Below are 24,865 nucleotides of genomic sequence, written 5' to 3' on the forward strand. Positions count from 1 at the left end.
AATACATCTGCTACACAGTAGCATGAATAATACTATTCAAGAGCTTACTGCAATATCATATTTAATCTTTTTATATAGGCCCAGCGACAGACAAACATTTCCCTGATGGAATGTTATATAAAAGTCTTTATTGTCGGCTTCCTAACAAACAAGAATAGTTACAGGCAAGAAACAAATAAAATGACAAAAGTTAATGTTTTGACTAAACTCTTCTTCAAAACTGACTATATAGTTAAGTTCGAGATAAAACATTGTCTAAAACAATAGCCTTCCCACTTTGTTTTGTTTAAAATTACTTTCTTATGATATTACATATATAAAAATCTTAGTACATAGCAAGCCTATAGTAAAATTTGAATGAGTTTCTATTTATCTCTACTGTTTACTCCTCTGTTCATCTGTAATATGTCATATTTACAAAGGATTTTTACTTTTAGTTTCACAGTTATTTTCTTTAAGAGTTTTGTGCCCATGAAAGACTTTCCATTTGCCAACTATGGCAGTTCAAGTTTATATGTGGAGATAAGGAGGTTCATCAGAGAACGTATATTAGGAAACAGCAAGAATTATTTTTCACACATGGATATCAGTTTACATCTGGCCAATCCAAAAGTTTATGATTTCCAAAAGATGAGTTTGGTCAATGTTTATTTTTTAAAATAGCCCTCACTTATATTGGGTTGCTTCTTATAATCCAACATAGGACATGGTTACTTTAGGAATTATCATTCCTCTGACTTGTGAGGGCAGAAGTAGGACTGAATCAAGAATTTGGATGAGCAACTTTGTTTTGCATTTGAGGGCTTCCCAAGTGGCTTAGTGGTAAAGAATCTGCCTGCAGTGCAAGAGACACAGATTTGATCCCTGTATCAGAAAGATCCTCTGGAAAAGGAAATGGCAAGTCACTACAGTATTCTTGCCTGGAAAATCCCATGAACAGAGGAGTCTGGTGGGCTACAGTCCATGGGGTCACAAAAGAGCTGGACATGACTTAGCCTCTAAACAACAATAAATTCTGTGCTGAAGCAGAAATACCTATTTGCTTAGATATGGGCTTCCCTTGTGGCTCAGCTAGTAAAGAATCTGCCTGCAATGTGGGAGATCTGGGTTTGTCCCTGGCTTGGGAAGATCCCCCGGCTACCCACTCTGGTATTCTGGCCTGAAGAATTCCACGGACTGTATTGTCCATGGGGTCGCAAAGAGTCAGACACAACTGAGTGACTCGCTTTTTATACACAACTAGAAAATGCTTAGGTTTAATATATTTGACAGAGAGAACTCCTAGGTTTTATAGGAAGCCATTGGGCTCCAGAAAGCACCTAGAAGGTACATAGGGATGACATTTTGCTTTCTTTCACACAATGGGAGAATAAAATGTTTTCCTATACAGACGTCTTGGCACTCATTATAAATATCCTCTGATGGAAAAGAATTTGTATAAGGTAGGTTTATCTAGGATTCTACCATCTTGTTTTATAGTACATATTATATAAATAATAGTAAAATTCCAGTGTTTTTGTTCACATTGGATTTTTACAAATATGGCTAATTCATACAAATAATGAATTATTTTAAAATGTATTAAGTTTTAATTTTCTGTCAACAAAATCTGAATTTCAAATCATATATTTATATTTGAATCATATTCAGTTCAGTTCAGTCGCTCAGTTCAGTTCAGTCAGTCAGTTGTGTCCGACTCAGTTCAGTTCAGTCAGTTCAGTCACTCAGTCGTGTCCAAATCTTTGCGACCCTATGGACTGTAGCACACCAGGCTTCCCAATCCATCACCAACTCCCAGAGCTTGCTCAGACTCATGTCCATCGAGTCGGTGATGCCATCCAACCATCTCGTCCTCTGTTGTCCCCTTGTCCTCCCACCTTCAATCCTTCCCAGCATCAGGGTCTTTTTCAAAAGTCAGTTCTTTGCATCAGGTGGCCAAAGTATTGGAGCTTCAGAATCAGCATCAGTCCTTCCAATAAATATTTGGGACTGGTTTCCTTCAGGTTTGACTGGTTTGATCTCCTTGCAGACAAAAGCATCTATTCTTTGGCACTCAGCTTTCTTTTTAGTCCAGCTCACATCCATACATGACTACTGGAAAAACCATAGCTTTGAGTAGATGGATTTTTGTTGGCAAAGTAATGTCTCTGCTTTCTAATATGCTGTCTAGTTGGTCATAGCTTTTCTTCCAAGGAGCAAGCATCTTTTTATTTCATGGCTGCAGTCACCCTCTGCAGAGATTTTGGAGCCCCCCAAATAAAGTCTCTCACTATTTCCATTATTTCCCCATCTATTTGCCATGAAGTGATAGAACTGGATGCCATGACCTTAAGTTTTCTGAATGTTGAGTTTCAAGGCAACTTTTTCACTCTCCTCTTTCACTTTCATCAAGAGACTCTTTAGTTCCTCTTCACTTTCTGCCATAAGGGTGGTGTCATCTGCATATCTGAGGTTATTGATATTTCTCCCAGCAATCTTGATTCCAGCTTGTGCTTTATCCAGCCTGGCATTTCAAATAATGTATTCTGCATATAAGTTAAATAAGCAGGGTGACAATATACAGCCTTGACCTACTCCTTTCCCAATTTAGAACCAGTCTGTTGTTCCATGTCCAGTTCTAACTGTTGCTTCTTGACCTGCGTACAGATTTCTCAGGAGGCAGGTCAGATGGTCTGGTATTCCCATCTCTTAAAGAATTTTCCACAGTTTGTTGTGATCCACACAGTCAAAGGCTTTGGTGTAGTCAATAAAGCAGAAGTAGATGCTTTTTTGGAACTCTCTTGCTTTTTCGATGATTCAACGGATGTTGATAATTTGATCTCTAGTTCCTCTGCCTTTTCTAAAACCAGCTTGAACATCTGGAAGTTCACAGTTCACGTACTGCTGGAGAATTTTGAGCATTATTTTGCTAGAGTGTGAGATGAGTGCAATTGCATAGTAGTTTGAACATTCTTTGACATTGCCTTTCTTTGGAATTGGAAGGAAAACTGACCTTTTCCAGTCTTGTGGCCACTGCTGAGTTTTCCAAATTTGCTGGCATATTGCATGCAACACTTTTACAGCATCATTTTTAGGATTTGAAGTAGCTCAACTGGAATTCCATCACCTCGACTAGCTTTGTTTGTAGAGATGCTTCCTAAGGCCCACTTGACTTTGCATTTCAGAATGTCTGGCTCTAGGGGAGTGATCACACCATCATGGTTATCTGGGTCATGAAGATCTTTTTTGTATAGTTCTTCTGTGTATCCTTGCCACCTCTTCTTAGTATCTTCTGCTTCTGTTCAGTCTATACCATTTCTGTCCTTATGGTGCCCATCTTTGCATGAAATGTTCCCTTCAGTTCAGTTCAGTTTAGTCGCTCAATCGTGCTCAGTCATGTCCAACTCTTTGCGACTCCATGGACTGCAGCGTTTCAGGCCTCTCTGTCCATCACCAACTCCTGGAGTTTACTCAGACTCATGTCCATTGCGTTGATGATGCCATCCAACCATCTCATCCTCTGTCGTCCCCTTCTCCTCCTGCCTTCAATCTTTCCCAGCATCAGGGTCTTTTCAGATGAGTCAGTTCTTCGCATCAGGTGGCCAAAGTATCGGAGTTTCAGCTTCAGCATCAGTCCTTCCAATGAATATTCAGGACTGATTTCCTTTAGGATGGTCTGGTTGCATTTTCTTGCTGTCCAAGGAACTCTCAAGAGTCTTCTCCAACACCAAATGTTCCCTTGGTATCTCTAATTTTCTTAAAGAGATCTTTAGTCTTTCCCATTCTATTTTTTTCCTGTATTTCTTTGCACTGATCACTGAGGAAATCTTTCTTATCTCCTTGTTATTCTTTGGAACTCTGCTTTCAAATGGGTATATCTTTCCTTTTCTTCTTTGCCTTCAGCTTCTCTTCTTTTCTAAGCTATTTTTAAGGCCTCATCAGACAATCATTTTACCTTTTTGGATTTCTTTTTCTTGGGGATGATCTTGATCACTACCTCCTATACAGTGTCACGAACCTCTGTCCATAGTTCTTCAGGCACTCTGTCTATCAAATCTAATCCCTTGAATCTATTTGTCACTTCCACTGTATAATCATAATTGATTTAGGTCATACCTGAATGGTCTAGTGGTTTTCCCTACTTTCTTCAATTTCAGTCTGAATTTGGCAATAAGGAGTTCATGATCTGAGCCACAGTCAGCTCCCAGTCTCGTTTTTGCTGACTGTATAGAGCTTCTCCATCTTTGGCTACAAAGAATATAATCATTCTGATTTCGGTGTTGACCATCTGGTGATATCCATGTGTAGCGTCTTCTCTTGTGTTGTTGGAAGAGGGTGTTTGCTATGACCAGTGCGTTCTCTTGGCAGAACTCTGTTAGCCTTTGACCTGCTTCATTTTGTACCTCAAGGCCAAATTTTCCAGTTACTCCAGATATCTCTTGAGTTACTACTTTTGTGTTCCAGTCCCCTATAATGAAAAGGATATTTTTTTTGAGCTTTAGTTCTAGAAGGTCTTGTAGGTCTTCACAGAACTGTTCAACTTCAGCTTCTTCAGCTTTACTGGTTGGAGCATAGACTTGGATTATCGTGCTGTTGAATGGAATATGAATCATATTAGGCAACTATAACCCAGAAAAATTACTTAAAGTTTTTTCTCTTTGTTTCCTGTTGAAATATTTGCATCACAGTCAAAACTGAAAATAGTATTTTATTAAAGACCATTTTCAATACAACAAATTTTCATAACTAGTTAATACTAAGGGATAAAGTACATAGTATTATATTTTAGAAATTTTATTTAGGACTTAGTGAATTCCCTTAATGCTATTAAATGTTGAAAATACTTTAAATTCTAGAAAATTTTATAGAATCACAATTTGCTTTTTTCATAAAGTCCACTACCTTCAAGTGAGTATATTAAATTCATATTCATTAATTTTATATAAACTATGTAACTTTACATAAAATATACCAGAAATTTACATACAATATAGCAGATCTTTTCCAAAAACACGTTAATCTTTCATGCTGTAATCATTCAGTATGAAAGAGTATGGGTACCAACATCCCTTTTTAAAAGCAGCCAATGAAACTAGAGCCTATTATACAGAGTGAAGTAAGCCAGAAAGAAAAACACCAATATAGTATACTAATGCATATATATGGAATTTAGAAAGATGCAAATGATAACCCTGTATACGAGACAGCAAAAGAGACACAGATGTATAGAACAGTCTTTGGGACTCTGTGGGAGAGGGTGAGGGTGGGATGATTTGGGAGAATGGCATTGAAACATGTATATTATCATATGTGAAACAAATCGCCAGTTCAGGATCGATGCATGTTACAGGATGCTCGGGGCTGGTGTGCGGGGATGACTCAGAGGGAGGATAAGGGGAGGAGGGAGAGAGGAGGGGGGTTCAGGAGGGGGAACTCATGTATACCGGGGCGGATTCATGTCAATGTATGGCAAAACCAACCAATATAATATTGTAAAATAATTAGCCTCCAATAAAAATTAAAAAAAAATAAAATAAAAGCAGCCAAAAAAATTAAAATTATTCCCCTTAAGTGTATTGCTGGCATGTTTGAAGAATATTGGGAAGATTTAGAAGTTATATAACTTCTAACCTATTGTAATTTTAGTTATTTTATAAATATATAAAGAACTACAACTAATATTACTAGATTTAGCATCAACAAAAAGAGTTTGAAGTCTGTAAAACATTGATAGAACCATAATAGAATTGGTGACTATTGGTTAAAAAAAACTGTTTCTAATGCTTCTCTTTCATAAGAATGATTGAAAATCATTAAGACTCATGGTGTTTGTTTGTTTTAAAAATTCTTTTGAGAAAAGACGTTTGGGTGGACTGGTGAACTAGGACCTGGAATTTACTGGTTAGTTCCTTCCACAACTGGCTGCAGGCTAAGAAAAGAAATAAAACCAGTAACAGAAGAAGTCCAACTTGTATATAGAGATGAAATGGGGGAATTATTTCTTACAAAGGAATTTAGGTAAGTTTTGTTTATTAAAGTTAGAGGTATAATACTAAGTTGGATATGTATCAGTAGCTGCCTTCCATCCTTTCCTTTGGCTCGCTGCAAACCCCAGCCCCAGTTTCTAATCAGTAGCTCAACTCATCCACTAAGCTTCTGACTGTGACCTTCTATTCATATGTCTGGATTACCGTTTATTTCTGGATTCCATATAGTTGGCAAGTCAACTTTAGTTACAAATTTACTGATTTCTCCTCCACTAGAAATAGGTCCTGTGCTAATTGTTCTACTGTCTTAGATAACTGTCTGATATGAAATCTAAATAGGGTAGTTCTCCCATATTCTACGTATGTAAGTAAGATCTAGCTACCAGTAGAGAGGAAGAAAGTAGATGGAGATGGGTGAAAAGAAATTGGGAACTTCCATTTGAGTTCCTACTACGGGTTGAGATATTGTGGTTGCTTTAGAAGCTTGATTATGTCGTGTAATGCTAGACAAAGTAAAATGTATATTTGGATACATTAACTTTATCATTCACAAATGTTTTTATTTTATTCTTTTCCAGTATGGTTTATTACAAGAAACTGAGTATAGTTCCCTGTGCTATACAATAGGACCTTGTTGTTTATCAATCCCAAACTCCCAATCCAGCCTCCCCAACTCTCCCTCCCCTTTGGCAACCACAAGTTTGTTCTCTGTGTCTGTGAGTCTGTTTCTGTTTTATAGATGAATTCATCACAAATGTTGTTTAATGCCTTGATATTACTTCCTTTTAAAAGTTATCCCCATCGAAACCTTCTTCAATATAGTTGCGTTAGAGACAAATAATTTGCTATTTTTTTAAAATTTAGGTCAACTTTATCAGATATATTTGAAGTAATTGATTTAGATGGAAATGGTCTTCTTAGTCTTGAAGAATATAATTTTTTTGAATTGAGAACAAGCGGTGAGAAATGTGACGAAGATGCTTGGGCTGTCTGCAGAGGTAAGCATTTTTTCTTAATCGGTGTGTTATATACATATATATACCCTTTCATCCTTAAGAAGTGAAATATCAAAATTCTCCATCTAATATAGCAGTTAGGAGAGTTTAAAAATAGTAGCATTGTTTGTAGATCATAGCAAATTAAACATTTATTTTTCTTAAATTGGTAGTTGGTATAGTACTCAAATTAAAAGAAAATGTAAATTACTGACTCATAATTACTGTGTTCTTTGGAGCTTAGAATATAAAAAACTTTGTCTTAGCTCTGATAGTAAAGGCTGAAGTGGTGAAGAGACCCAAACTCTGCCCAGGAGAGGGCAGCAAAGAGCTAACAGGCTAGAGTTCGACTAAAAATTAAGAGGTTTCCAGGAAGTTGTTTATGTATGTTAAGAATTGTTTTTTGTATTTGAGTTGAATTAAGAAAGTCCACCCATGGATGTATAGAAGCCAAAAATACTAAAATGGGCAAAGAAAAATACTGAGAGTGAGGCAAAGTCAGTTGTTACTTGGGTGAAGACTGAAAAGAGGGTAGAGCTTGTGTATTTAAGCTAAGGACTAAAAGGTCAAAGGAGAAAGCCAGAAAACCATAGCCAACTGTAAATCACAGAGCAAGAAGTCTGAGAAGGTTGGAATGTAGTCAAGAGAGAGATTAACTCACATGTTGCTGTCACTGGAGTAGTAATGTGTCCTAATCTTCTGGTTCTTGAAATGGTTTTGGGAGTCAGTGAGCTAGGGAGGAATCTGATAAATCTGTTTTTCTAAAGAGCAAGTAAAGTAGAAGTATTATTAAGTTTTTTTAAAAAATCTCTTTTATTAACTTTTTATTTTGTATTAGGGTATAGCTGATTAACAGTGTTTTTAACTGAAGGTTTATCTAGTGTAGTCAATAGCAAGAAATACATATTGATTTATAATTTTAAACTTTGATTAACAAGATTGATAACACAAAATAGAGTGTTAGTTTTAGGAAGATGCAATCATCTTGTAACTTTATTGATATAATATTTTGATTCTCTTTGTCCCTTTGTCATATGTCAGTTGAATATATTTGTATGGGTATTTTCTGAGTTCTCTGTTCTATTCCACTGAGCTATTTGTCTCATCTTTCACCAATACCACACTTCTCTTGAAGAAAGTCTTGAAGTTGGGTATTCAGTTCAGTTCAGTTTAGTTCAGTCGCTCAGTCATGTCCGACTCTTTGAGACCCCATGAATCACAGCATGCCAGGCCTCCCTGTCCATCACCAACTCCCGGAGTTCACTCAAACTCATGTCCATCGAGTCGGTGATGCCATCCAGCCATCTCATCCTCTGTCATCCCCGTCTCCTCCCGCCCCCAATCCCTCCCAGCATCAGAGTCTTTTCTAGTGAGTCAACTCTCCGCATGAGGTGGCCAAGGTATTGCAGTTTCAGCTTTAGCATCAGTCCTTCCAATGAACACCCAGGACTGATCTCCTTTAGAATGGACTGGCTGGATCTCCTTGAAGTCCAAGGGACTCTCAAGAGTCTTCTCCAACACCACAGTTCAAAAGCGTCAATTCTTCGGCGATCAGCTTTCTTCACAGTCCAACTCTCACATCCATACATGACCACGGGAAAAACCATAGCCTTGACTAGACGGACCTTGGTTGGCAAAGTAATGTCTCTGCTTTTTAATATACTATCTAGGTTGGTCATAACGTTCCTTCCAAGGAGTAAGCGTCTTTTAATTTCATGGCTGCAATCAGCATCTGCAGTGATTTTGGAGCCCCCAAAAATGAAGTCTGACACTGTTTCCCCATCTATTTCCCATGAAGTGATGGGACCAGATACCATGATCTTTGTTTTCTGAATGTATTAACAAACTTTAAAAAATTAATGGAGAATTAATAAGTTTTAAAAGTAGATTAGTTATTGATAGTCTCTATAGCATTATATCTAGATACATTATTCTTGAAAGTAATTATTTCTTTGTATTATATATCAATTTATTAATGTTTTTATATTGCTCTTCTACTTAGTAGCTCCAGCTTCCATTTTAGTGGTTACTATATCTCTCTATGATCTAATTTAATCTACATTTCCTTTTTTGTCTTTACAAAAGTTATGAATCACTTTCCAAACTATAAGCATTTTAAACTATTAATCAGTCAACCAGTTTTAAACAGCTATGTCTCTGCCTCTTTTCTCACAGTAATGTGTATTAAAGAGATATCTCAAAGAAGAGTACCCATTTTCCTGGATATATTATAGATGGGAGTTGGAAAATAAAATCTTCCTTTGTTGTAGGGCAGTTAACAGAATATAATCCAAAACGAATAGCTGTTTTTTATCTATTTCATAGTCACATTCAAGAATTATATATAGATACTTCTACATGAATTTTTGCTTAAAAACAATGTTAAAATGGGCATCCTTAGAGTTGTGTGGGACATTCATGGACTTCAAAGTGTTCCCTATTATCTAACAGTTTTTAAGGACCAGGGGACAATTCTGTTAAAATTAAAGCAGTTAAGCAAATAATAGTCTCCTTGAATCTGGCCATTCACTTTTCCCTTCTGAAATACCAGTAGTTTGGGGGATATTACATCAAATTCATTTGGATTTAAGTGACAAGTAAGTATTTTAATTTTTGAAATATAATACTGTCTTCAGCAGTATATACCCTAATTTTTGAAATATATGTTAGTATATACTCTGATAAGCAGGCAGGTTGGAATTTACCCAGAAAAATTAAGATTTCCTCTTAATTTTGAAAAATATTTGTACCATTTATGACTTCAGCTCTTGTTGAAAAACTAAATCACACGCTGTGATAGCGCTTATGCTGAGTTGTGGGAAATCAGAACAGTATCTCTCAAACATGTTTTGAACCATTCTTTTTTTTTTAAACATGGTCTTTTGTTTATTTATTAATTTATTTATTTTTGGCTGTGCTGGGTTTTCATTGCTGCACGCAGGCTTTCTCTAGTTGCAGTGAGTGGGGGCTCTTCTCCACTTGCTGCGTGTGGGCTCAGTAGTTGGGGCGTGCGTGCTCTGGGGCACAGGCTCAGAAGTTGTGTCACACAGAATTAGTTGCCCTACAGCATATGGACTCTTCCCAGGCCAGAGATCGAACCTGTGTCCTCTACGTTGGCAGGAGATTCTTAGCCGCTGGACCACCAGGAAAGTCCTTGAGCCGTTCTTATTTCACTTTGATAGTGCTCACAGATTCTTTAGGCCTCCTTCAAAATAAACATTTATGAATAATAATATAGCCATTTTAGTGAATGTATGAACTTAAAAAAAATATGTAAGGAAGAAACTTTTTGGTTGTTTTGACAGAGAATTTTGACACCAAGAAAAATGAACTAACAAGACAGGGCTTTATGGATCTGAATCTGATGGAAGCCAACGATCGAGAAGGAGATCCTCGTGATCTCTGGGTAACTCTGCACTCAATGGGCTACAACAAAGCTCTGGAACTGACGGAGGTAAAGCAGTCTTAAAGTTTGCTGTGGGTGTAATGTACATAATATTTTCCCCCATGAACATTTTCTTGACACAGGACTTTTGAATTGGGCTCTCAAATCCTTGAAATTCAATATACAAATGAATCCGGGGTGCAGCAGTATGTTTCTGCTAGTTTATGCAAGCTCTTATATGAAATTTAATTGCTCACAACATTTTAATAATTCAAGAACAAAAGTGGTTTGAGCATATAATATGCAGGAAAAAGATTGGTAATACAAAAAGTTATATTTCTTAATTGGTGATGGCTATTTGAGTTGCTAAAATTTCAATAGTTGCTTCTATTCTGAGACTTCAGAGACTCTTTGTCCTAATAGAATAAAAGCCCTCATATAATAAGGAGAATATGTCTGTATGAGAGCTGGAATTCTGATCTTTTCACAAGGGTACTCCTTGGGTTAATATTTGAAACAGTGTTTGGCTCTTATAAAGCACTGTTTGTGTATTAGCTATGATTATTATTATTTATTAACATGTAAAGGTATAAAAGTTGAATAAGACTCACATAAACCAGAGGAATAATAAAAATAAGGCCTATTTCTTAAATTTTATATTTTTGTGTCCTTTAATAAAGTTTAAAATAAAGGATTTAAGAGTTTTAGGCCACACAAATTAGATAACAGTACATTTGTTTATAATTTAAAAATAGTATCTGTCCTTTCTATAAATACATCAACCTAGGGTAACACTACCAGAAACAAATTTTAAGTTTGGGGTGTACTGAGACTTTGGTTTAGTTCCTAGTTTTGACATCATTTAAAATTCCTCAAAAATTTGTTTTCTGAGAAGTTCTCTATATTTTTTTTGCCATTTTTATTAATAAGAGGTGAATAGTTACAGTAACTTTTTACATTCTACTTTAGCATTTAGTGAATCTTACATCTTTAAACATGGTGACAATCAGCACCTAATCTGTGAATAATATTGTGTCTGCTACATATGTTTCCATTTAACGAAGGAGTTAGTTAAGAGACGACTGTGACATTTTAAGTTAAGAGTAGATATAGCATTTAAGATTAAGTTACGGTAAGATTCAAGAGCAGATAATAATGTTTGCTGATATCATTGACTTTTGAAATCACAAGTAAGAAGGATTTCTGAGATAAAGATCTTTTATTTAAATTTTTAAAATTTATTTAATAGGTAATATATTCCATTGTTTGAAGTTCCAAAAATAAAAACTTTATATATGTATACAGTGAAAATGTCAAAGGATAATGAGACCACCACTCAATAGCTGAAATAAAAAGACAAAACTGAATTGCTTGTTTACTACAAGGGAGCTATGCTGGTCAGGCACAAAGCAGAATGTTCATCTTATTTATAAAGGGCATTAGGGAAGCATGGTCATTCAGATGAGACTGTTGGTTGATATACTCAGTGGTATATTTATTTACTTTGAGTCTGTCTGTGATTGCTTGACTTTCAAAAGTGAAGAGCCAACCCTAGCTGACTTACAGAAGTATGTTTATTGAGGTGAGTTGTTGCAGATCAATTGAACATATTTGAAACAAGTTCTGGGGCGAGAGATCAAGGTGGCAGAATAAAAGGAGGTGGAGTTCACCTCTTCCCACAAATGTATCAAAAATATATCTACATGTGGAATAATTCTCACAGATTACCTACTGGACACTAGCAAATCTCATATACAACCAAATCTACAAGAAAGATCACCATGTACAGGTAGGGTAAAAAAAAAGGAATCAGGATGGGACAGAGCTGTACCCCTGGGAGGGATGTGTGAAAGAAAAAGATTCCCTCACCCTGGGAATCCCCTTCACCAACTGGGAGATCAGCTGGGCAGAAGGGGAGATTCAGAGGCTCAGCGGAGAGTCAGCAGCTGGCTTGGGGCAGGCAGAACAGATTGAGACCAGCATTAATGGTCCTGGCCACCTCACTGCATCCCCCAGCCTGAGAGTCACATGTGCTGGTGTGCACAGTGGCTCGGTGGTGAAACTCAGACAGACCTGGGTATAGGACTAAAGTTGGCTACGTGGAAACAGCTTGAAGGGGCTAGAGTGTGGTCCAGGCTGCAACTCGGAGTGTGCACAGAACAAAACCCGAGTCCACTATAGAAGTTCTGTTGTTACGCAAGCAAAGGGAGGGGCAGGGGCCCTATCCAAGCAGCCTCATTGTCCAGTGACTTCACAGTGGGTGCAGCTCTGCCTCCACAAGCTCTTGGAGCATGTAAGCTCTGCAGATGCCCACATGCAGAGGCAGAGCTGAAATCTGAGTTGATTCCCAGGACTGCTTGATTTCAGAAGCTGGGCTGAAATCAGGCTTGTCCTGCGGCTTTGCAACTTTGGTGGATGTATGTTGTCAGGACCTTTATAATCTCAGTGCCCGTGGAACATCTGCATGGATTTACTGGTGCTCCCATGGCTGGGGCAGGCCTGGAGTTAGCAGCTGCAGGTTTTGTGGGTATGCACATGTAGAGATAGCGCTGGGGTCTGCCCTGGTCCCCTAGTGAACACATATAGTTGTGTTCAGGAGCACAAATATATGTGACTATGGTGGGTCCCAGTGCCTGGCTTCAGTGAAACTGAGCAAGGGTTCTGCACTGGTGGCTGCATGAACACAGTGCCTAAGCAACATCCAGGTTGACTGCCAGATTCCCAGGGCTGAGATGAGGTTGTAGGCAACATTCCGTAGATGAGGTTCTAAGGAAACTTTGCAGGCCAGAGAGAGTAGCAAGTCCTGAAAGGGAAAAACTGGCATCTAGGATAATCTACCCAGCAAGAGTATTATTTAGAATAGAAAGGGGAGATAAATTTTTCAGTAAGCAAAAGCTAAAAGAATAATAAATTCTCATGGGGTCACAAAGAGTCGGACATGACTGAGCAACTGAACTGAACTGAATATGAATACTAAACCTACACTAAAAGAAAGACTGGAAGTTATTCTATAAATAGAAAAGAAATAAGAATCTATAGAAAAGAGAAAATCACAATCAAATAAGGCAGTATGTATTAAAAAAATTTTTGTGAAAGTGATGATAACCACAATAAACAGCAAAAGGGTAGATGTGAAGATGTTAAAAAGGACATCAAAATAAAATGTGGGGGAAAGGAGTAAGAAAATATATGTTTTTTTAGAGTGTGTTTGAGCCTATATGACTACCAGTCTAAAGCAAACAGATTAAAAAAATAATAACAAAGCAAACAGATATAGTAATAGGTTAACATACTTGAAAAATAAAGTAACCACAAATCAAAAGCATTCAGTAGATTCACAGAAAACAAAACTAAGAAAGCTCAAGCATAATACAGAAGAAAACCATAAAACCACAAAAGGAAAAACAAAAATAAAAAGGAACAAAGAGGAAATGCAAAATCAATTGGAAAAACAAGACTTAAAATGAAAATAAATACATATTTATCAATAACTTAAATGTCAATGGACTGAATGCTCCAATCAAAAGACATAGAGTGGCAGTGAGATAATAAAACAAGAGCCTACAATATGCTGCCTGCAAGAAACCCACTAAGGGTGAAGGACACACACAGATCAAAAGTGAGAGGATGGAAAAAGATATTTCATGCAAATGGAAATGACAAGAAATCAGGGGTAGGTGGCAGTACCGAAATCAGACAAAATAAACTTTAAAGGCCATAAAGAAAGATAAAGGACACTATATAATGATTAAAGGATCAATACAAGAAGAGAACATAACACCCATTAACATATGTGTACCCAGTATAGAAGCACCTAAATGCATAAAAAAATATTGACAGATATAAAGGGAGAAATTGATGAGAATACAATAATTGTAGGAGACTTTAACACCCCACTGACATCAATGGACAGATACTTCAGACAGAACAAGACAACAGAGATCCTAAATGACATAAAAGATCAGTTATACTTAATTGCTATTTTCATGAAATTGCATCCAAAAAAAAGCACATTCTTTTCAAATGCACATTGAATATTCTTTAGGCTCGACCACATGCAGGAATACAAAACAAGCCTCAACAAATTTAAGAGGACAGAAATTATTTCAAGCATCTATTCTGACCCATAATACCATGAAACTGGAAGTCAACCACAGAAAGAGAAATGAGAAAAAATTATTACATGGAGATTAAACAACACACTACAAAGTGAGTCAGTAATGAAAGAGGAAATTTTAAAAGTACCTTGAGACAAATGACAGCCACACAAAATCTGTTCAGTTCAGTCGCTCAGTCATGTCCGACTCTTTGTGACCTCATGGACTGCAGCACATCAGGCTTCCCTGTCCATCACCAACTCCCAGAACTTGCTCAAACTAATGTCCATTGAGTCAGTGATGCCATCCAACCATCTCATCCTCTGCCGTCCCCTTCTCCTCCTGCTTTCAATCTTTCCCAGCATCAGGGTCCCTTCAAAGGAGTCAGTTTTTTGCATCAGGTGGTCAAAGTATGGGAGTTTCAGCTTCAGCATGAGTCCTTCCCATTGGAATATTCAGGATGATTTCCTTTAGGATGGACTGGTTTGATCTCCTTGCAGTCTAAGGGACTCTCAAGAGTCCTCTCCAACACCACAATTCAAAAGCATCAATTCTTCAGCGCTCAACTTTCTTTATAGAAAGCAGCAAAATCTATAGGTTGCAACAAAAGCAGTCCTAAGGAGATCAATCCTGGGTGTTCATTGGAAGGACTGATGCTAAAACTGAAACACCAATACTTTGGCCACCTCATGTGATGAGTTGACTCACTGGAAATGACTCTGATGCTGGGAGGGATTGCGGTGGGAGGAGACGGGGACGAGAGAATGAGATGGATGAATAGCATCACCGACTCGATGGACATGAGTTTGAGTGAACTCTGGGAGTTGGTGATGGACAGGGAGGCCTTGCATGCTGAAATTCATGGGGTCGCAAAGAGTCGGACACGACTGAGCGACTGAACTGAACTGAAGAGGGGTCAGTTATTCTAAAAGCATACTAGATGTCATTTTATATATATTTTGCTCTCTTCTTCTAGTAATTTGATATGCCTTCAGTTCAGTTCAGTCGCTCAGTCGTGTCCGACTCTCCGCGACCCCATGAATCACAGCACGCCAGGCCTCCCTGTCCATCACCAACTCCCGGAGTTCACTCAAACTCATGTCCACAGAGTCGGTGATGCCATCCAGCCATCTCATTCTCTGTCGTCCCCTTCTCCTTCCACCCCCAACCTTTCCCAGCATCAGAGTATTTTCCAGTGAGTCAACTCGTCGCATGAGGTGGCCAAAGTATTGCAGTTTCAGCTTTAGCATCAGTCCTTCCAATGAACACCCAGGATCTATCTCCCTTAGAATGGACTGGTTGGATCTCCTTGCGGTACAAGGGACTCTCAAGAGTCTTCTCCAACACCACAGTTCAAAAGCATCAATTCTTCAGCGATCAACTTTCTTCACAGTCCAACTCTCACATCCATACATGACCACTGGAAAAACCATAGCCTTGACTAGACGGACCTTGGTTGGCAAAGTAATGTCTCTGCTTTTTAATATATTATCAAGGCTGGTCATAACTTTCCTTCCAAGGAGTAAGCGTCTTTTAATTTCCTGGCTGCAATCAGCATCTGCAGTGATTTTGGAGCCCAAAAAATAAAGTCTGACACTGTTTCCACTGTTTCCCCATCTATTTCCCATGAAGTGATGGGACCAGATGCCATGATCTTTGTTTCCTGAATGTTGAGCTTCAAGCCAACCTTTTCACTCTCCTCTTTCACTTTCATCAAGAGGCTTTTGAGTTCCTCTTCACTTTCTGCCATAAGGGTAGTGTCATCAGCATATCTGAGGTTATTGATATTTCTCCCAGCAATCTTGATTCCACCTTGTACTTCTTCCAGCCCAGCGTTCCTCATGATGTACTCTGCATATAAGTTAAATAAGCAAGGTGACAATATACAGCCCTGACGCACTCCTTTTCCTATTTGGAACCAGTCTGTTGTTCCATGTCCAGTTCTGACTGTTGCTTCCTGACCTGCATACAGGTTTCTCAAGAGGCAGGTCAGGTGGTCTGGTATTCCCATCTCTTTCAGAATGTTCCACAGTTTATTGTGATCCACACAGTCAAAGGCTTTGGCATAGTCAATGAAGCAGAAATAGATGCTCTTCTGGAACTCTCTTGCTTTCTCCATGATCCAGCGGATGTTGGCAATTTGACCTCTGGTGCCTCTGCCTTTTCTAAAACCTGCTTGAACATCTGGGAGTTCACGGTTCACATATTGCTGAAGTCTGGCTTGGAGAATTTTGAGCATGACTTTACTAGCGTGTGAGATGAGTGCAATTGTGCAGTAGTTTGAGCATTCTTTGGCATTGTCTTTCTTTGGGATTGGAATGAAGACTGACCTTTTCTAGTCCTGTGGCCACTGCTGAGTTTTCCAAATTTGCTGGCATATTGAGTGCAGCACTTTCACAGCATCATCTTTCAAGATTTGAAATAGCTCAACTGGAATTCCATCACCACCACTAGCTTTGTTCGTAGTGATGTTTTCTAAGGCCCACTTGACTTCATATTCCAAGATGTCTGGCTCTAGGTCAGTGATCACATTATCGTGACTATCTTGGTCGTGAAGATCTTTTTTGTACAGTTCTTCTGTGTATTCTTGCCACTTCTTCTTAATATCTTCTGCTTCTGTTAGGTGCATACCATTTCTGTCCTTTATCAAGCCCATCTTTGCATGAAATGTTTCCTTAGAATCTCTAATTTTCTTGAAGATATCTCTTGTTTTTCCTTTTCTGTTGTTTTCCTCTATTTCTTTGCATTGATCACTGAGGAAGGCTTTCTTATCTCTCCTTGCTATTCTTTGGAACTCTGCATTCAGATGCTTATATCTTTCCTTTTCTCCTTTGCTTTTCACTTCTCTTCTTTTCACAGCTATTTGTAAGGCCTCCTCAGACAGCCATTTTGCTTTTTTGCATTTCTTTTCCATGGAGATGGTCTTGGTCCCTGTCTCCTGTACAGTGTCACGAACCTCCGTCCAGAGTTCATCAGGCACTCGATCAGATCTAGTCCCTTAAATCTATTCCTCACTTCCACTGTATAATCATAAGGGATTTGATTTAGGTCATATCTGAGTGGTAGAGAGAGCCATAATTTAATCATTTGAGCTAAACTATTTCATGGTAAGGAAGTAGATTTTTGCAAGGAGACTAGGCTACTTATTGTATGTCAAGCCTATATTGTCCTTTTTATTTTTTAATATAACCCCATCAACAAACAATACTATGTCAGGATTTGGTATTGAAGGATCCAAAAATTTTGTTCTGAGCATGGATACTTCTTGATTTATAGAATCATAATGAGAAAATTCTCCTCATTCAGTAAGGGTTATCGAGTTGTTGGATTGAAAGTATTATACCAGCAAATGGTATATACCAGCAAATAGTGAGAAAGTAATAATTCGTAATTAATCAATTGGTATAAAAATGTTGAATGTTTCCATTAATGATGGGGATATACACATGTGGTAACATTTTATTTAAAGGATTAATACAAAACCTAAAGGTATTTTGACTAATTTAGTTTTGACTGATATCTGGAAGTACTCTGAGACAGTGAGGCTATTCAATTAAGGTATTGCCTTTTGGGGCAGTGATTCTTTGATATGTGATATGTTACTGAGTTAATATACCTAGAGCATGACCTAACATTTTCATGTTTGTAAAAACAAAAAAAGAAAGCTTTATGATATTCTAGGAAGAATCCATTTATAATCTTATGAGCTATGTTCTAATTGGTTTGAATATGTCTATAGAGGATTTTGCCCATGAGGTTTCTGGAACCATAGCTACTTCTTTGGCAGTTTACTGAATTATATATTATGTAAGTAATCTAATATCTAGATGAGCTATATTTTGACCCCACCTATTAAATTAGTAGGTATTGTATCACAAAGACTAACCAAAGTATCAGCTATAAGTTAGGATTTAGGAAAGGGCTTAGGATTGTTTGTTAAATCTCATTAATTGAATGGTTTTAGTAAACCAAAATTTATTTTATGTTAAGCATTCTTTAGGTTACTATACTGGCTTCTCTGGTGGCTGGGTATTAAAGAATCTGCCTGCAATGCAGAAGCAGCAGGACACACAGGTTCGATCCCTGAGTCGGGAAGATTCCCCTGGAGGAGGGCATGAAAACCCACTCCACTATTCTTGCTTGGAGAATCCTGTGGACAGAAGACCCTGGTGGGCTACAGTCCATACATAGGGTCTCAAAGAGTCAGACATGACTGAAGCGACTTAGCACACACGCACGCAAGTTACTATACACTCTCAGTTTGTCTTACCTTTTCCTACCTTATTTTTTAATTAAATCCCCTAATTTAGTTTTAGAATTGTAGATCATCCATTCCCTCTATCAATTTATAAAGGCAGAACCTCTTTGAAAGTGCAGTATAACTTCATTTTTGTTGTTTTTTTCCAACTTTTTATTTTGTATTGATGTAGAGCTCATGAACAATGTTGTGATAGTTTCAGGTGAACAGCAAAGGGACTCAGCCATACATATACATGTATCTGTTCTCCTCCAAACTCCCCTCCCATCCAGGCTACCACATAACATTGAGCAGAATTCCATGTGAACAGCATAACTTCTTTATTGTTCCTCCTGCAAGTACATTGCCCTTATATCACTGTAACAATAATTTGCTTTTTTATTGAATGTTGATGAACAAATATATGTCTAGTTTTTTTTTTCCTTTTTTTGCTTCTTTTTTAAAAAATAATTTCATGGTATAAAATCATTTATAATTCAGAACTGGGAAAATTTTACTTCATTTTCTTTAGATTTTGAGAGCTATGTAATATATTCTGTTTCACTTATGTCTTTGCTAACATGTAGCTAAGAGCCACATTTTGTGCAAAACTTAAGTAGCATGCCCTAATCTAGGTTTTCTTATTCCTGTCTTCCTGATCTTCCTTTTTATATATTGTTAATATTTTTACAATTAACAATTTATAATGAATAGTTTTCTTCCTTGTTGTATTCTTCCTATTTAACTTAATATGGTTAAAAAAAAGATAAGTAAATAGAAGGTTAAACCCATGAACAGAAAAAAAAAAAAGGATACAAAGGGCATCTTTTTTATGTAGATAAAATTTTATTTAAAAATTTCAGGGAATGCATCTTTAACAAAGACCTTTTAAGATGTTTATGTTCAGTAATATCTGAACTTAATATTGATACTCTTTGATCAAGTGAAACAGATAACTAAGACTTGGAAAATGATAAAAATAATACCAGAATCTATTCAGTACTGAAAATTCAGTACTTTAAGATGCAACAATCATCAATCAGTTCAGTCACTCAGTCATGTCCAACTCTTTGCGACCCCATGGACTGCAGCATGCCAGGCTTCCCTGTCCATCACCAACTCCCGGAGCTTGCTCAGACTCATGTCCATCGAATTGGTGATGCCATCCAACCATCTCATCCTCTCCGTTCCCTCTTCTGCCTTCAGTCTTTCCCAGCATCAGGGTCCCTTCAAATGAGTCAGCTTGTCGCATCAGGTGGCCAAAGTATTGGAGTTTCAGCTTCAGCATCAGTCTTTCCAATGAATGTTCAGGACTGATTTCCTTTAGGATGGACTGGTTGGATCTCCTTGCAGTCCAACACCACAGTTCAAAAGCATCAATTCTTTGGCCCTCAGCTTTCTTTATGATCCAGCTCTCACATCCATACATAACTACCGGAAAAAACCATAGCTTTGACTAAATGGACCTTTGTTGGCAAAGTAATGTCTCTGCTTTTTAATATGTTGTCTAGGTTTGTCATAGCTTTTCTTCCAAGGAGCAAGTGTCTTTTAATTTCATGGCTGCAGTCACCATCTGCCGTGATTTTGGAGCCCAAAAAATAGTCTCTCACTGTTTCCATTGTTTCCCCATCTGTTTGCCATGAAGTGGTGGGACCGGATGCCATGATCGTAGGTTTTTGAATGTTGAGTTTTAAGCCAGCTTTTTAAACCAACAGCAGTCATTATAATTTTTTTTAGAATTCTATATTGTGAAATATTCTGATACATATTGGGCTTCCCAGGTAGCTTAGCAGTAAAGAATCTGCCTGAAATGCAGGAGACACGGGTTCAATTCCTGGGTCGAGAAGACCCCTGGAGGAGGAAATTGCAACCTACTCCAATATTCCTGCCTGGAGAATCCCATGGACTGAGGAGCCTGTTGGGCTACAGTCCATAGGGTTGCAAAGAGTTGGAAACAACTGAAGCAACTTAGCTTTTTTTTTTTCCTTTTTGACACATATTACCTATCAGATATCTCCAGCAGCTCTTGGCAGAAATACAATGTTTATCCCCACTTTCTCTGTGAAAAAATCAAGCCTCAAAGAAGTTAAGTGACTTCCCTAGATCATGTAGCTAGTAAATGGCAAAACTCAGTTACAAACTCACATGTTCCACCTTCTAGTCCAAGATTTTTCAGTCTGCCATCTCTTATAAAAGGTGACTTTATTCTTGCCAAAGGTTGGAGTCATTAACTATTTTAAAACTTTTTTAAAAGATAAAAATCTATATTGTTCTACTAGCTTTAGACTTTTATCTTTTGTCCCCCAAATAAAAAGTTGATCATCAATGTGTATGAATTCATTCATTTACTCAAAAATTACATTTTAATGCCTATATAAAGTAAGCTTACAATAAAGAGACACTTAGGTTACAGTTATGAATAAAATAGTCAAAAATTCTACCCTCTTAGATATTCTATGAAGAAGGATGGCTAATTAAATGCAGAATTAATAAAAATCATTTTTAAAGTGTTTTGAAGGAAACAAACCAGTGGTCAAAATAGAGAAGAGTCGGGTAGAGAAGGAGATTGGAGGACCAGAGCAGCTCTCTCTGCAGAAGTGACACGTAAGCTTAAACCTGAAGGAGGAGGATGAGGTACACACTGAGAATATGTGACTCTTCCAAGCTGAGAGAACACTACCTATGAAATCCAGCACTGGAAAGGGTTTTATTTTTTCTAGGGTCTGAGAGATCAGAGTAACTAGAGCACATTAAGGCAGAGATTGGGCTGTATAGAGAGGCAAAGGTTACCTTGTAGGCTCTGGTAAAAACTAAAGAGTAGACATTAAAAAAATCTATTTCCAAATTCAGAAAATCTCTCTAGATCTTAGATTTTCATAGTTACTTTTACACTAACTTTATACTGTGAGAATTTTTCTACATTTCGCTATTTTTGGTATTCTATATTCATGTACTGTTTCAGTTATAACCATAATTTCTTTAAGGTTACAGATGAATTCTTTCTGTTACCTTTAAGTTAAGAAAGGAAATTAAATAACTAACATGACATGAGTTAGCTTTAGAGAAAATTGAGGGGTTTGGGTAAAGGAGGTTTTTTTCCTTCTCTATGAACATTATCAGTTAATATGCAACCAAAAAACCAGAATTTCATGCTTTTTTGTTACTCAATTCATTGTACTTAAACTTTCCTCTTAAATGTGTATCAGAGGGACAAGCTAGAAAGTGTAGTATGTCTTCTTAAATCATGATTTGTTGTTTGTGTTAGTCACTCAGTCGTATCTGACTCTTTGTGACTCCATGAACTGTAGCCCACCAGACTTCTCTGTCCATGGAATTCTCCAGGCAGAAATACTGGAGTGGGTTGCCATTCCCTTCTCCAGGGGATCTTCCTGACCCAGGGATCGAACCCCAGTCTTCCGCACTGCAGGCAGATTTTTACCATCTGAGCCACCAGGGAAGCCCAAATCATAAGATAAACATACTAATAATAAATAATTGAAATTCTATCAAAAGACTAAAACAGAGTTTGCTTTTTTTCATTTCAGGCATGCCCGTTTGTCATTGATATCTACGCAGACAAATGCAAGCCAAGAATTAAAGCTGTCCATATGGAGGCATGCAGTGGACAACTTGAGAAGGCCATTTGTAAATCTGTTCTTAACAAAGGCAATGCCAAAGTGATGGATGGCTATGAAAATATAATCGTATATACTTACAGGCGTGACACCTGGATAACATCAGTTATTGAAAACAAGGTATCAGTTGTGAGGTGGTTCTCCTATAACTGCAATGGTTACTGATACATTCCATCTTCTTTCTTACCCTATCCTTGCATAGCAATTAAATAACCCCATTACATTAATATATCTATAATAATCAGTTTCTTTTTCTTCTCAGGTTTCTAACTCAAACTGGGCATGATCATTTTTATGTATTTCTAAAGTATGTTTATTTCTGAGATGCTCAGTTTTGTACTTCTTTCTGAGATAATTTTCTCTTAAAATATGAAAATTAAATATTTGGAGATCTGTGAAGATAGAGCATAATCTGGGTGCAAAGTATTTTATTTGTTACTAAATGTCTTCACACATACATAGCCATTTTAAACAGACATCATGTCTTAAAGAAATATAAACAAAGTAAAGAATTTATATCTACTACTGTGGGCAGGAATCCTTTAGAAGAAATGGAGTAGCCATCATAGTCAGCAAAAGAGTCTGAAATGCAGTACTTGGATGCAATCTCAAAAACGACAGAACGATCTCTGTTTGTTTCCAAGGCAAACCATTCAATATCACGGTAATCCAAGTCTATGCCCCAACCAGTAAAGCTGAAGAATCTGAAGTTGAACAGTTCTATGAAGACCTACAAGACCTTTTAGAACTAACACCCAGAAAAGATGTCCTTTTCATTATAGGGGACTGGAATGCAAAAGTAGGAAGTCAAGAAACACCTGGAGTAACAGGCAAATTTGGCCTTGTAGTACAGAATGAAGCAGGGCAAAGGCTAATAGAGTTTTGCTAAGAGAACGTACTGGTCATAGCAAACACCCTCTTCCACAACACAAGAGAAGACTCTACCCATGGACATCACCAGATGGTCGATACCGAAATCAGATTGATTATATCCTTTGCAGCCAAAGATGGAGACGCTCTATACAGTCAGCAAAAACAAGACCGGCAGCTGACTGTGGCTCGGATCATGAACTCCTTATTGCCAAATTCAGACTGAAATTGAAGGAAGTGGAGAAAACCACTAGACCATTCAGGTATAACCTAAATCAAATCCCTTATGACTATGCAGTGGAAGTGAGAAATAGATTTAAGGGACTAGATCTGATAGACAGAGTGCCTGAAGAACTATGGATGGAGGTTTCTGGCATTATACAGGAAACAGGAATCAAGACCATCCCCAAGAAAAAGAAATACAAAACAGCAAAATGGCTGTCTGAGGAGGCCTTACAAATAGCTGTGAAAAGAAGAGAAGCGAAAAGCAAAGGAGAAAAGGAAAGATATAAGCATCTGAATTCAGAGGTCCAAAGAATAGCAAGGAGAGATAAGAAAGACTTCCTCAGTGATCAAGGCAAAGAAATAGAGGAAAACAACAGAATGCGAAAGACTAGAGATCTCTTCAGGAAAATTAGAGGCACCAAGGGAACATTTCATGCAAAGTTGGGCTCAATAAAGGGCAGAAATGGTGTGGACCTAACAGAAGCAGAAGATATTAAGAAGAGGTGGCAAGAATACACAGAAGGACTGTACAAAAAAGATCTTCACGACCCAGATAATCACGATGGTGTGATCACTCACCTAGAGCCAGACATCCTGGAATATGAAGTCAAGTGGGCCTTAGGAAGCATCACTACGAACGAAACTAGTGGAGGTGATGGAATCCCAGTTGAGCTATTGCAAATCCTGAAAGATGATGCTGTGAAAGTGCTGCGCTCAATATGCCAGCAAATTTGGAAAACTCAGCGATGGCCACAGGACTGGAAAAAGTCAGTTTTCATTCCAATCCCAAAGAAAGGCAGTGCCAAAGAATGCTCAAACTACCGCACAATTGCACTCATCTCACACACTAGTAAAGTCATGCTCAAAATTCTCCAAGCCAGGCTTCAGCAATACGTGAACCGTGAACTTCCAGATGTTCGAGCTGGTTTTTGAAAAGGCAGAGGCACCAGAGATCAAATTGCCAACATCCGCTGGATCATCAAAAAAGCAAGAGAGTTCCAGAAAAGCATCTATCTGCTTTATTGACTATGCCAAAGCCTTTGACTGTATGGATCACAATAAACTGTGGAACATTCTGAAAGAGATGGGAATCCCAGACCACCTGACCTGCCTCTTGAGAAACCTGTATGCAGGTCAGGAAGCAACAGTTAGAACTGTACATGGAACAATAGTGGTTCCAAATAGGAAAAGGAGTACGTCAAGGCTATATCTTGTCACTCTGCTGATTTAACTTATATGCAGAGTACATCATGAGAAACGCTGGGCTGGAAGAAGCACAAGCTGGAATCAAGATTGCCGGGAGAATTATCAGTAACCTTAGATATGCAGATGACACCACCCTTATGGCAGAAAGTGAAGAACTAAGTCTCTTGATGAAAGAGGAGAGTGAAAATGTTGGCTTAAAGCTCATCATTCAGAAAACTAAGATGGCATCTTGTCCCATCACTTCATGGC

At 37.8% G+C, this 24,865-nt stretch overlaps 1 protein-coding gene across 2 annotated transcripts in view; it reads left to right on the forward strand.

Annotated features, from left to right (window-relative positions):
- Window positions 1-24,865, forward strand: part of EFCAB7 (EF-hand calcium binding domain 7) — a 58,466-nt gene that overhangs the window by 29,336 nt on the left and 4,265 nt on the right. For both annotated transcript variants that reach the window (XM_055403200.2, XM_088835355.1), the window contains exons 9-12: window positions 5,840-5,997; window positions 6,831-6,964; window positions 10,267-10,415; window positions 22,226-22,435. In XM_055403200.2, coding sequence (XP_055259175.2) covers window positions 5,840-5,997; window positions 6,831-6,964; window positions 10,267-10,415; window positions 22,226-22,435 — 651 coding nt within the window. The remainder of the gene's footprint in view (window positions 1-5,839; window positions 5,998-6,830; window positions 6,965-10,266; window positions 10,416-22,225; window positions 22,436-24,865) is intronic.

The sequence above is a fragment of the Moschus berezovskii genome, chromosome 4 (genome assembly GCF_049115385.1).
Source record: "Moschus berezovskii isolate FMDL1 chromosome 4, NW_MosBer_1.0, whole genome shotgun sequence".
Lineage (NCBI taxonomy): Eukaryota > Metazoa > Chordata > Mammalia > Artiodactyla > Moschidae > Moschus > Moschus berezovskii.